This window comes from Laccaria bicolor, genomic scaffold, assembly GCF_000143565.1.
Source record: "Laccaria bicolor S238N-H82 LACBIscaffold_31 genomic scaffold, whole genome shotgun sequence".
In the NCBI taxonomy this organism is placed as follows: Eukaryota; Fungi; Basidiomycota; class Agaricomycetes; order Agaricales; family Hydnangiaceae; genus Laccaria; species Laccaria bicolor.
Genome location: NW_001889902.1, coordinates 71,382 through 84,153, shown reverse-complemented (window position 1 = coordinate 84,153; position 12,772 = coordinate 71,382). Strand labels below are relative to the sequence as shown.

The window sequence follows — 12,772 nt, the reverse complement described above, 5'->3', positions numbered from 1 at the left end:
GGAACCTATGGCGATGTTGGTCTCGGAGGCGATGGTGGCCCCGGAGGCGACATTAGCCTTAAAACCCCTGGTCCTAGAAGACACTACAAGCGACACGCTGTCTCCTTCCCTGCGGCCATACTGCTCTGGTTGAGGGTTCAAATGAGGTCTGAATTATCCACTTTAAGAGGTATTTTCCGTGACTTCGTCTTGCAAGGACCACGTGGAAACGCTCGCAATGCAGATAAAAGGTAGCGCCGCTGTCCCACAGCCATCAAGCTCCTCGTTCTTATTTCAGCTCTTACAGGTCGGCGTAGTCTGTTGATAGTTTTTGTTCAAGGCCGATAGTTTTTGTTCAAGGCCGCTTCGACTCGAACTTGACCATTATTACAAGGAATCCTCATTCATAGTGATCAAGGGCATCAATCAGTTCGCGCAATCTCTCTCTACACCCATCACACTTCAAGGTTGTCATCACACACAACCGTAGACCGTTGCCGGTGAGCATGCACTTGCTATCCAGCAAGAGTCGGGCGCTATCTGCGCTTTTTTCGCGAAGATGATCCATTTCAACGGCATAATAATATCGCGAAGCTGCTTTACATCCATGCATTGGGCACTCCTGCCCACTTGGGTCAAATAGAATGGTTGAAACTGGTCGCGACTCCGCGCTTTTTGGATAAGCCTCTTGTGTATCCTGATATCATGATATTCTTAGATCAGAACCCGGAAGTGTTGACATTGGTCACGAACGCCTTGGAGGGTGAGTTTGGTTGTCCTCTTGGCGCCTCTCAATCCCTGATGCGGCTCAGGGGTATGGACCACTTGATCATGTACGCTGTTGGCAGGAGTGCTGTGCACATTTGTTTGAAGACTCGATGTTACCTGATCTTGCTAGCGAAACTGAGAAGCTTCTGGGACCTAGTAATATGTACATACGTAAAAAGGTATGGTCGTCATACCTCTATTGCGATCTCATATAATAACACATCCAGGCTGCTCTTCGTGCTCTGCGGGTCATCAAGAAGGTACCCGTTATCGCAGACCATCACAAGCAAAGCCAAGAAGCTCTTCACTGATTGCATTCATGGTGTCCTGCTCTCAGCTGAAATGTGCACCATTTGGAGAATTCAGCAATTCGTGCTACCTGTGGTATACCATGTGACGATTCAATCCTATCTTTTGCCCTGGGCTGTTCCGCTTCTAGTTCGGAATCTAAATTCGCTCGTCACCACAGCATACAACCCTGAACATGATGTCTCAGGAATTACGGTGCGGCTGCTCAGCTGCTTGGGAAGTGTGATGAGCAAGCCAGTGAGGCGATGGACGACATCTTGGCACAGGTATGCGACTTTTTTTTCTGTTGAATTGAATAATATGGCATCTTACCAAGACATAGGTGGCAGCAAACACAGATTCGTCAAAGAACGTTGGCAACCAGTGTATTCTATACGAGATGGTGTTGACTGTTTTGGAAATTGAGATCATCTCTATCGTTGACTCGCCACTACCTCCGATACCATATTATGGCGGTGAGCACGGACGGTGTCAGGTTTGTGACTCTGAAATAATAGACTCAATCATCTCTATCGACTCGCCACTACCTCCACCAGGCTGGGAGACTGGTGGAACGTATCCGAGAAGGAATTTCTCCTCCAGTACTTGAGGTATCCTTCTTCTTCTCTGCCTTCTTCCCACGTTATCTCGAAGCGTTCCACCAACTCTTGGTTTCTCTGGAACATCGCATGGAAATGTCTGAAAGAGGACGAGTTCGACACATTCCCCGAGTGATGGAGATTTCTGCTCTGGGTTGTCTTGAGCTTGGCCAATGCTAATGCAATCCCCTCAGCAATCAACAATGTGGCGGTCGAGAACATGGAGTCGTAAATTGTAATCACCTCTTTAAACACAAGTCGCTGAAGGTTTTTTGCAGTTGGTGTTGATTCAGGACTGGGGGTATAAGTCCAAGAATTTTAGAAGTCGTGTGATGGCTGGGATCTCCACTATCTTCCTTCACAAACATGTTGGTGTGGAATTTGTGGTTGAGCTTGAGTCGTCGTGACGGCGGTCTGGGGCTTCTGCACTTGTGCCACCACCGTAGTGTTCAACGTGACGTTGAATCAGCCATCTTTTAGATCCTGCCATCAGGTCGGCACTGGGCCGCCTCTTAGGTCGTCAGTCAGGTTTATACTGATTCGGAAGGTCACCACTCGCAGATCCCTGACTCTTGAACCCTGACGAATTCTCAGCCGGAACTTAGTGACATGGTTTGGCAGAAGCATTCCCCTGAAAGTATGCCTCACTGGCCCCTAGTAGAACTTTGCGGCCTGCAAGGAGCGAAGCGGATCGGCGATCGCGATGAGCAGGCAATCAATAGAGGGCTGTATAAACTACTAGCATAACTCAGGCTGTTACTACCTCCGAGTCAAACAGAGTCGGCTTGGATCTAGAATTCGGATATCTTGATGTGATCTTGAGGTGAACAGGACACCACTCAGTCAGGGTCAACCCAACAATCTCCAACAATTAACGCTGAGCGGATCCGCTTGTCGTTCTGAGTCTTAGGGGCGAACCCTGACTCGCGGCGCCACTCAACCATTAGTAATTCAATACCAATTGGAATCGTCTGTCGATTGATCATCATAGTCTCTGGCACATTATCTTTGTGAAGGTACTTAACTCTCTGAATTGTCCGGGACCCGACGGTGATGCTTTACGACATATCATTTGTCATTAGATGATTACGACTCGCACTGACTCGAAGCATCCAGCATATTTAACCTGGTATGCATAGATCCGCTCTTCTGTAAGTTTTCTGATATCTACTACATGCCACCAGCGGCAGATCAAGACCCGTCTCAGCAACTTCTTCCTGGCAACTCTGCAATTCGGACCACTTGCAGTGCGCTTGAACTAGGGCCCCGAAAGAAACCGTACACTGTTCCTCTACATCTGCGTGAAGTTTTGCTAACAATGATCTATTCGCAGAGGTGTCACAGATCCTCTTGTACACCATGGCCGTCACTTCGGTCGAACCGTCCACGCGTTCTGCAACATCCGAACACTTATCAACAATGGTATCTTACGACTGGGAGAGCTAGCAGATCAGCCAGATGAATCCTTCAGCGCCGAGTAGTCTCTTCATTGCAATTTGTTTTCTGATCTCACCTATACCAACAATTCAGGGAGCGGCGAGAGCACAAAATATTTCTTGCCCTCTTGCAATCTGTTGTGGGCCTAGAAGAGCGCCTGTTGACTGGATCCGAGGAAGAAACTGGTTTCATTGCAGAACTTGTCAGCTGTTTTTCTGAACCAGGCATTCATCACAGAAACTGAACATTCCATAGCTTCGCAGAGGTGCCTCCGGGGCTCGGGGTGATGATACGAAGAGTTTGAAAGGCGCCATACTCGAATGGATTACACCAAAGGGTGAATCATTGAATCCGCCCCTGGCTCGAAATATGAAACTCGACCGAGGTTTCCACCATGAGTGTACTGGAGCTCTTCTGTGTCCTACGAATCTCGATTGGTCTGATCCAGAGTGAGTAAGTTAGTATCCAACAACTATTTGACAATGACATCGTCCTAGGACCAAGGAGCGACTGCGAAGTGGCGAACAGCTTGTCACCGGGGATCAGTGGCCCATTTTTCTTTACGCTGGTTGCAACTTCGATCCTGAAGAACCATGGAACGGTCTGCTCCGCAACAGGCTCTTAATTTACGTGAGTCAGAACATCATACGACTTGATCGAATTTGATGACCCACAGGCCTTTAAACATGTCTTTACATCTCCAAGCTCAGTCGATAAAGAACCCAAAGCGACAAGATCGGGAAACGCGCGAATTCACGGTATGAGGTGTGTTACCGCCGGATCAATTGCATACATTGCAACGCAGGTACGTATTGAAACGGATTACGAATTTGCCCCTGATGAACCAACAATGGCACTGATATGGATTAACAATGGCAGGTTCGCTTCGCACTGTGTTCCTCACCAGTTTTCTCTCGAACAGACATGATAACCGATTCAGAAAGATTTTTTTCCTCGATCCTTGAACTCTTGGAGGACCCTCGCGAGGCGCAAGAGGTGCATGACCTGTACATTTGGTGGAACCGGTAAGCGCCCCAACATGTTGTTTTCAATCAAATTCTAAAAATCCTTTACTGGTGCGAAGCCAAGTGTTTCCATCTTACTCATCAGCGCAGCGCATAGTTACTAAAGACAGTGCCTTAGCCAAGATTCAGGAGAAGCGACGCCGTGTCTTGACGACATCCAGCATTTGTTGACGCGTCCTCAGCTGCATTCCAGCCACATGAGTCGCTGCAGCCGCTTTGGACGCATGATGCCCCCTAGGGCCGATGTTTTTCGTATTCTCCAATCATGCGACGTGATACGTAGCCTTTATGACTCATGATAAGGGTGTTTACAGCTTGATTTGAAAGGCTTTACAAAGTTGCGTACCCTATTATAGGTTTCATCATGGTGCTTTCAATCTTTGTACTACTATCATAAAGATTTGGCAGAAGCTATCCTCACGGTGCCGTGGAAGCTAACAAATATCCTGGTTCGCAGTTATCGATGTCATCGGGAAGCTGATCGTCGGCGCCATACATTGCAACCTTTTCTTATTGATGGTTCTGTTGGCGTATAATTGTCAGCATGGGCATGGGACATGTGAGACGACCTATCTCCAGCAGTATTAGGGAAGATGACTTGCATTGTTTAAGATTAGCATGTACCACCATGGTTACAGTAGTTATCCTGAGTTTCCAATAAAGGACGCCATTTGGGGTATCATCAACCTCCCTCACAGTCTATTTTATTGAAAGTCTTATATTATTCTGATGGTGGAAAATTGTCATTTTGAACATGGAAGATGTCTGGTGACATTTTTTGGGAAACGTTACAGAAGTCATCAGCTATTAGCGAAGTTGTAGCAGTTCTCTGAACTCACAATAATTGATCCCATTGGGGAGGTCGCTATTGATGCCATACATGGTAAGCCATTCTATCGAAAGTCTGATATTATACTGTTGGTGAAGAATTGCCTTTGTGAGTATGGAAGACGTGGATTACCTTCTTCGAGCATCAATATTGAAGATTAGCATGTATCACCAGGATTAGAGTAATTATCTAATGGATCCCATTTTGTGTCAGGTGACGTTTTTTGGGCAACATTACACAAGTCATTAGGGCTTCGCTGTTCTTACCGGAGTTATGGCGGTTATCGGAGCTCATAATCACTGATCCCATTGGGGGGGTCGCTATCGATGCCATACATGGAAATCCATTCTATCGAAAGTCTGATATTATACTGTTGGTGAAGAATTGTCTTTGTGAATATGGAAGACGTGGATTACCTTCTCCAAGCATTCATATTGACGATTAACATGTATCGCCAGTATAAGACTACTTACCTAGGCTTCTAATAAAGTTGGCGATCACCATAAGTGCCCACCATAATAACTTTTTTTATTGAAAGTTTCACATTATGCTGTTGGCAGAAGATTATCCTCTTGAAAAAGGGAGATGCAGAGTGACCTTTTTTGAACAACATGATTGAAGTTTAGCATGTCCTACCGGCATTAGAGCTGTTGTCTCAATTGGTAATGGAGGGTTCCATTGTGGGGATCGCCACCCGTGTCCTCCAATGTAATATTTTTCATTCGAAGTCTGATATTGTGTTATAGACGGAAAATTGTCATCTTGAATATGGTGTATTGGAGATGACCTTCCCTCACAATATGTCCTGTGATTGAGCTTTTTACAATATCCGTCCCCTTATATAAGAGTATTTCTATTGGTATGTAATCCTGATTTATTTTGGGCCAAATTTTTTTTTTTTAAAGTTAGATCTACCTTTTTCATAACGCACTCACTTGCCTGATGATACGCAGCGACATTGAAAAAACGTCAAGCGTAAGCATACTATGGCGATATTGTGCAGTTTTCAATTTGAAGGACGAGGCAAATTGGTCGACTAGAGTAGTAGGAAAGATCGAAGGATGAAGATGGAGCTGATATTAACGAAGATGGACGGAACTTTGAATAATGATAGTCTCGAACCTCTCGGGTGATCGTTAATTTTTCGAATCGAGCATAATTTGGGCCGGGGTAGTTTGTACTCAAATTAACATTGACTCGGTATGCTGCACCAACTGTTGGCCATCCGCCAGCTGGAGGAGGAATCGTCAGTTTGTCGTCGCTGCGAGGAGGCCGCTATCAGCAAGGGCGACAAGGCAACCAATTTGCTCCTGCGGACCGCCACATGCTGGTCATCGTAAGAAACAAATCGCTTAGCATTTGGCCGGTATAAATGCTGAAGTTACACTTTTCAGATGTGCGATAGAGAGGAAGTCGGGAGTTTGTTGATGTTTGAATCGCGCCTTTCAGGATTCGGGTACGTATTTGAAATCTCCACGTGATTGATCACCAAGAAATTGCGATTCAGATTTGAATCAGCGTTCGCGAACTTTCACCTCAAAAATTCCCTCAAATCCGTTCTACTACCTACCTTGTCCAATAACGCCAATTCTATAATGCCCGTCAAAACTTTCAGCTCATACGACGAGTTCAAGGCCGTCGTAAGTCTCAGAGACTCTTACCCCTCTTCCTAGCTCATGACAATGAGACAACAGATTAACGGAGACAAGCCTGTCGTTATAGACTTCTGGGCTACGTGGTGTGGGCCATGCCGAGTGATATCTCCAGTGTTCGAGAAACTCTCGGACGATCCTGCTTTCGCCGGAGTTGAGTTCTACAAAGTGGATGTCGATCAGCAGGATCAAATATCCCAGGAAGTCGGGGTCAGAGCAGTACGTCATATACATGTCATCCTTGTGTTCCATAACTTGACCCAATTCAGATGCCTACGTTTGCTTTGTTCAAGAAAGGCGAGAAGGTTTCCGACCTTGTTGGAGCACGACCGCAGGAGTTGCAGGTATGTCAATTCATGAGATTCAATTCTCCCTGCGCTGAATTGTCTCTTTGCTCAGGCCCTTGTAGCAAAGGCACTTACCGCATGAAGAACTGCAATTAATGTTGGCATTTAGAAGCGAATAAATATCTACATTTTGCTTCCTATCGCGGCCCAGCGTAAAAGCGCATAAGCAGGCGTCAAGGCTACAATTGGTTTTTTTGCTCACCGGGGCGTCTCATTCGAAGCAAGATTTGGATGAGTGACGTCGTACGGAAGTTATAAATGGTATTCCGCTCAAGTCGGACGGCCATCGTCTGACGCCTATGTTTTTGTGGTTAGTGTCCCTCTGGGCGTTTTCTGCAGGTTACCGATCAGATTTATCCGAGGTTCTCGTGATTTTTATAGCCACTTGTGACTTGCTTGCCCTAGGTGCAGAAGAAAATCTATCATGTCACCGGAAGTTGTGCATATTTTCTTCTATAACCTTTTCAAAATCCTAGAGTGAGAGTTCTTGGTTGGCTACTGGGCGATTACTGAGCGTCCGAGTACTCACGCCTGCCAGTGGAGTTCCTGCACAGGATTAGCACTGTGTCATGGCATGGCGATTGATCTGTCCACAATACGGCTTCCCACGGTTGGGCGCCGTTGGGCATCATGATCAAGCACAGTCAAGCACCAAGGCCATTTATATTTTGGAGGGAGAGATGGTGAAGAGATGTTCCCAGATTAGAACGGCGTCAATCGATGAGAAGATGCGGCGCATCATATGACGTCTTACCAGCGTCTTACTCACTGGTCACGGTATGCTACATATATGAAGGGGGCTTTGGTCTTTTCCCCAACTCAAACACCTCCAAATCGCTAGCCCCAATATACATTCTCGAAGACAATGCCCGTCAACGCGATCACGTCCCTCCAAGAATTCAACGACATCGTAAGTCATCCTATCTTGGCAATGATATCAGATCAAGGTTAACATTGTCTCTCCTTCCAGATCAGCAGCGGGAAGCCAGTTGTCATCGACTTCTGGGCAGCGTGGTGTGGACCATGCAGAGCGATTTCACCCGTCTTCGAAAAGTTTTCAAACCTTGAAGAGAACACGGGGGTGGAGTTCTACAAGGTCGATGTTGATAGCCAGAGGGAGATCTCTCAAGAAGTCGGGATTAAAGCTGTGAGCATTGCTTTGATGGGTTCTACCAAAGCATCAGTGACGAGGGAACGTAGATGCCAACATTTTTGCTGTTCCAAGGCGGAAACAAAGTCGGTGATGTTGTTGGTGCCAATCCCCAAGCAATCGAGGTAAGCCCTTTGACTCATGACATTGTAAGGAGGACCGCTCATCCGCGTTGATTTCAGGCCCTCGTTCAAAAAGGTAAATCGTTGTTGTGATCGGATGCTATTGATGAGCTAGAGCGGCAAGCCTGAATTCAAAAGGCTTCGCCATGTATATGTACTTTCTTGTAACGGACCATTGAAGCTTCCGAAATTGTAAATTTTGTCGACCGTGTCTAAAGAAATATCCGCTAGTCATTTAACTCAAAAGGCAACCTGACCAAGATACCGAAAAATCCAAGTACACCCACCCACAGGTGTGACAATGAAATGCCAGCGAGATTAGGGGTATCCGCAGGTCAAACGTGGCCACTTCGAGTACTAGGGATCCCTCTTTCGGCGCTTGAATATCTAGGTGACGTCGTTGACGTTCAGATGCGAGACGTTCTGGGAGGTTTGGAATGGGTGCAGAGCCCTGATGAGCCAGCTTAATCTGCTCCTTCCAATGGGAGGGAAAGCCAGCAAAAGAAGGTGAGAACGCGCATCGGGTGGGGTGACACGGGAACACGATTTCCAGCTTGTTAGCCGTTAGCCTCCGCATCGCCTCCATGGTGGGTCGTTGCTTCCAGTCGATATTATTGTCGATCAAAGGATTTAGAAAGCCGAAATCGCGTTTTCCAGAACCGGTTTTATAGCCCTGGCTGGAGGGCGAGGATGGCACAGTAGCGAAGAGAATGAAGGCCATTACTTCTGTAAATTCCTGGCGGATCAAATTGCCCTTGCAATAGACGTCAACGGCAAATGGGTTACAATCCTCGATTTTCTTAAACTCTGTAATCGTTGCGTCTACGGCACCCCATCCAGGAGAATACAGAGTTGCCTCAAGCAAGGAGAAACGTGGTATGAATGCATGAATTGCAATCCCTAAGAAGAATTTGTGTAAGAAAAAGTTCAACTGATATCATACGACTTGGAGACGAACCTCCGAAGATTGGCGAGATATGTCGATTGTTTCGTCAATGGTCACAAATGAGGATATATGAAGGAGAGGCAGGACAGGAATGACCATACTTTCAGCAATCGGTGTAATCAGGATTTATAAAATAGGCAAACCGTGGTTAGATTGTCTTGCCCTCATACTTAGCTTCGGTTGAGAAAGATGTCCCGACGACGGACGTCCACCGTCTTGTCTTTGGGAGCTGTTCGTTTGAACATGGCAGAACGACCATCTGAAATCCGTGGTATACTATAGATTCTTTGGGAAGACGTCTTGGATTAAATCCTGTCGAGTAATGGACCTGGATTTCTATGGCGTCCCCGGGCTTCTGCTTTCGTCTTTAACACAAGAAGCAACTTATCCAATTTGGATGGTACCTCGAAAACCTAAGCCATGGCAGATCATCGCACTAAAAAAATTCGGACCTGAAAAGTTTACCTTGCCTTAGGTTTTCAGATTTGTCAGTGAGTAAGTTGGCAAGGAAAGCGTGAATGGGAGTGGTTTCCGGCTTTTCATGACTTCACGACCAAGTTTTAAAAAGCACGTCTGTTACTCGTAACGCGTAACGGCGTGACCCATGAACACTGTGGCAGTGCTCGCATTTTTTTCTGTCTTCGCCAACGACCACACGCCAATCATGCATTTGATGTACACATTAGACGATGAGGGTAACAGGATATACACGTTGAAGGTGCGCTCGCTTCATTTGTAGATTCGACCAGACGTTGACGAGAAAAATAGAAAACCACAGACGCAGGAAAGATCACCAAATCCGCTCATCCTGGTACGGAACGAAAGCTATCTGGCTGTTATAATGGCGCGCTTAGATCTCATTCTTCCTTTACTAGCACGATTCTCGCCCGACGACAAGTTCTCTCGTCATAGAGTCACAATCAAAAAGCGCTATAATGTGCTATTGACCCAACTGCCTTCGAAACCCATGTGAGGGCAGTCAACAACCACCCCTTTTGGGGGAGATATCGATGTTGGATCCCCGGTGTGGCTGTACCTAGAGAGAGGCATGCCGCCCCACCGCACGGCTTATGAGGTTGGGCTTGTACGGCGGGGAAGGTTGCAAACCATAGTCGGGACCCTTGTGTGTTCCTACCTTATTTTCACGTCATTGTACTATCATCACGGTTTATTGAACGCAGTTGATTCGATGTCAAGGAAGAAAGTACTTTGCTTACTGGAAGATAGTGAATATGACCAACCACTGCGAAAACGAAAGTACTGGTTCTATTCAAGGATCTCCAGCCATTTGCGCAAAGGCTACACTGTCCGCACCCCCCTCTATCAGCGATGCGAACATTGCGTTGTTCTGTAACGTTCTAGCAGTGCTTTTAGTACCGAACGCGGGGTAGGATGAAGCCTGCCAGGCCGCACCATGGATTTTCGGTGCAAGCCAAGTCGATGTCAATTGAGGGGACTGGATCACCCATAATCACAAAGGCTTCAAACGCCTTGGTTATAGTGGCGTCAGCAGCACGTCAAAGACTATGTGGCCAAATGTGGTACATCTCCCGCTGCAGTGGTCAATGGGGTTCGTAGCGCTTGAAGCGCCAGGCCTTCAGCGCCAGCTTCAGGTCTCAAGTAAGCTATCTACCGGAAGTGCAACATACTTAGTGTAGCTATTTCTGTTGATTGAACATCATCGATCATCCCTTGACTGGGAACTCTCGACTGTAAAAGTTTTTCACCATCACCATGGACATTTACTTAGGTTACCAAGTCATCTACGTACCTTGTGTTGACGGTTGTAGCATCGAAAGGGCCAACAAATTGAATAATGGCCAGAGCTTGAAGAAAAAAGATCCAGGGGACTTTTGCTACAGCGTCCTGGAGAGGATTTGAACCTCCCGCTTCCCATATGCACAGTGACAACATACCATTACCAAGTTAATGGGATGATTTCACCACTGATCAACCAGGACGCATACTCTTAAAATTGTGAGTGCATTTCAAACGATGGACTTCCAGCGGAAATTATTAACGCAAATCTTCAGTCTCGCAGCGGGATAAGATGAGATTTTCAGTATGGTCTGTCTACTGTCATTTGAATGTTGAACGTTGAACACGTGACAATGAAGTTGTGACTGACGCGTCTGTCACATCGTAATGTTCAATTCTTGGCCGCCTTTCACGACTCTCAACGGCCATGCCACCACGACGCTCATCGCGCGCGCCCAGCGCCCCCGTCGGGACAGAAATTTTACCAGTCAAGCGTAAACGAAGCCAAGCTGCCGACTCAGAACCCGAAGAAAAGGAAAATGTCGCGAAACCGGCTTCCAGGACGACAAGAAGGAGCTCTTCAGCCAGACCAAGCGTCGCACCGCCGTCGAAGGGCCGTGTAGCCTCGCGATCAAAGGTTTTGCCGGATGTGCAGGAATCAGAGGACGAAGAACAGGAGGATGAACCGCCCGTTAAGAAATCTCGACCATCCGTGGATGCGGGAGACCAAGAGGAGGAAGACGAGGAGGAGGTGCAGCCCGTGAAGGGGAGGAAAAGCACCAAAGGGAGAGGAGTGAAGATGGAGGTCGAACAGGAGCCAAGAAGCCGTCGAAGCTCCAGCAGGCAGGCGGTGAATGTGTCATCGGGTAGCAGGTCGAGTGCAGCTGGCTCTGCCAGATCGAAAATCGCGCCTGTGGAGGAGTCGGCGGCCGAAGAAGACGAAGAGGAAGAGGAGGAGAAACCAAAGCCAGCTCGTCGTAGTCGTGCGTCTGCCAAGCCAGCAGCCCGAAAGTCTTCCAAAGCCAAACCTCTATCGGACGACAATGAGTCTGATGCAGCTGCTCCTGCATCCGACGAGGACGAGGACGAAAAGGTTAAACCCGCCCGCAAAGGACGCAAACCCAAGGCCGCTCCTGCAGCTCGCAAATCCCGCGCCCCAGCGAAGAAAGCACCCAAACCTGCCGTTGCAGACGATTCTGATGAAGACATTGAAGCACCCCCCTCCGCCCAACCTCGCCCAGCCCCAATGGACGTTGAAGCCCCCCCACCCTCCGCGCCACCGGAAGAAGAGGAAGAAAAGTCGCTGTTCGATCCGCCCCCTATGCCAGCGCTGTCCAGTCTCCCGACAACGATGCCCGAAGAGCCCTCTGGTCCCAAATCACGCCTCGTCATTCACAAAATGGCCCTTGTCAATTTTAAGAGTTATGCTGGACGACAGGAGATCGGACCATTTCACAAGGTAAGTAAGCACGCTTCAGTCCTCGAAATCTTGACTCATGAGGTTTGGTTTTGTAGTCGTTCTCGTCTATTGTCGGTCCAAATGGATCCGGGAAATCCAACACCATCGACGCGCTCCTGTTTGTTTTCGGATATCGCGCTTCGAAAATGCGACAAGCCAAAGTCTCTGAGCTCATCCATAATTCTGCGAGATATCCGGACCTTGAGGATTGTAGCGTTGAGGTTCACTTTCGCGAGATTCTTGACCTGGTGAGCCGTTCATTCAGCCTACATATGCGTGTAAAAGTTCATACTCTTTTCAGCCCGGTCCAGATGCGTTCAAAGTTATACCTGGTTCAAAACTCGTCGTTTCACGTCAAGCATACAAGAATAATCAAAGCAAGTATATGATCAATGGACGAACTAGCACATACT

The 12,772-nt window shown here is 47.4% G+C and overlaps 5 protein-coding genes across 5 annotated transcripts; all 5 read left to right on the top strand.

The window, feature by feature from the left end:
- Positions 1–528: 528 nt before the first annotated feature.
- Positions 529–1,058, top strand: LACBIDRAFT_252896 (uncharacterized protein; the record flags this gene model as incomplete). Its single annotated transcript, XM_001885430.1, has 3 exons — positions 529–829; positions 853–926; positions 975–1,058. Coding segments are annotated over 3 exons (459 nt in total), but the record flags the coding sequence as incomplete, so codon positions are not given.
- A 1,750-nt stretch (positions 1,059–2,808) lies between these two features.
- On the top strand, positions 2,809–4,267 carry LACBIDRAFT_306536 (uncharacterized protein; the record flags this gene model as incomplete). The annotated part of the gene is made up of 8 exons (XM_001885429.1): positions 2,809–2,912; positions 2,968–3,111; positions 3,165–3,273; positions 3,327–3,520; positions 3,569–3,701; positions 3,748–3,876; positions 3,951–4,096; positions 4,156–4,267. The coding sequence occupies 8 exons, from the start codon at positions 2,809–2,811 to the stop codon at positions 4,265–4,267; spliced, it is 1,071 nt and encodes a 356-aa protein (XP_001885464.1).
- Positions 4,268–6,520: 2,253 nt separating this feature from the next.
- LbTrx2 (thioredoxin) lies at positions 6,521–7,052 on the top strand (the record flags this gene model as incomplete). Its single annotated transcript, XM_001885428.1, has 4 exons — positions 6,521–6,565; positions 6,620–6,796; positions 6,847–6,921; positions 6,977–7,052. 4 exons carry the CDS (start codon positions 6,521–6,523, stop codon positions 7,004–7,006), a joined length of 327 nt encoding a protein of 108 aa, XP_001885463.1. The 3' UTR covers positions 7,007–7,052.
- Positions 7,053–7,709: 657 nt separating this feature from the next.
- Positions 7,710–8,410, top strand: LbTrx3 (thioredoxin). Its single transcript, XM_001885427.1, has 5 exons — positions 7,710–7,834; positions 7,895–8,071; positions 8,125–8,199; positions 8,257–8,272; positions 8,335–8,410. Exons 1-5 carry the CDS (start codon positions 7,790–7,792, stop codon positions 8,373–8,375), a joined length of 354 nt encoding a protein of 117 aa, XP_001885462.1. The 5' UTR covers positions 7,710–7,789; the 3' UTR covers positions 8,376–8,410.
- Positions 8,411–9,806: 1,396 nt separating this feature from the next.
- Positions 9,807–10,348, top strand: LACBIDRAFT_185754 (uncharacterized protein; the record flags this gene model as incomplete). The annotated part of the gene is made up of 3 exons (XM_001885426.1): positions 9,807–9,860; positions 9,911–9,953; positions 10,018–10,348. 3 exons carry the CDS (start codon positions 9,807–9,809, stop codon positions 10,113–10,115), a joined length of 195 nt encoding a protein of 64 aa, XP_001885461.1. The 3' UTR covers positions 10,116–10,348.
- Between the last annotated feature and the right edge of the window lie 2,424 nt (positions 10,349–12,772).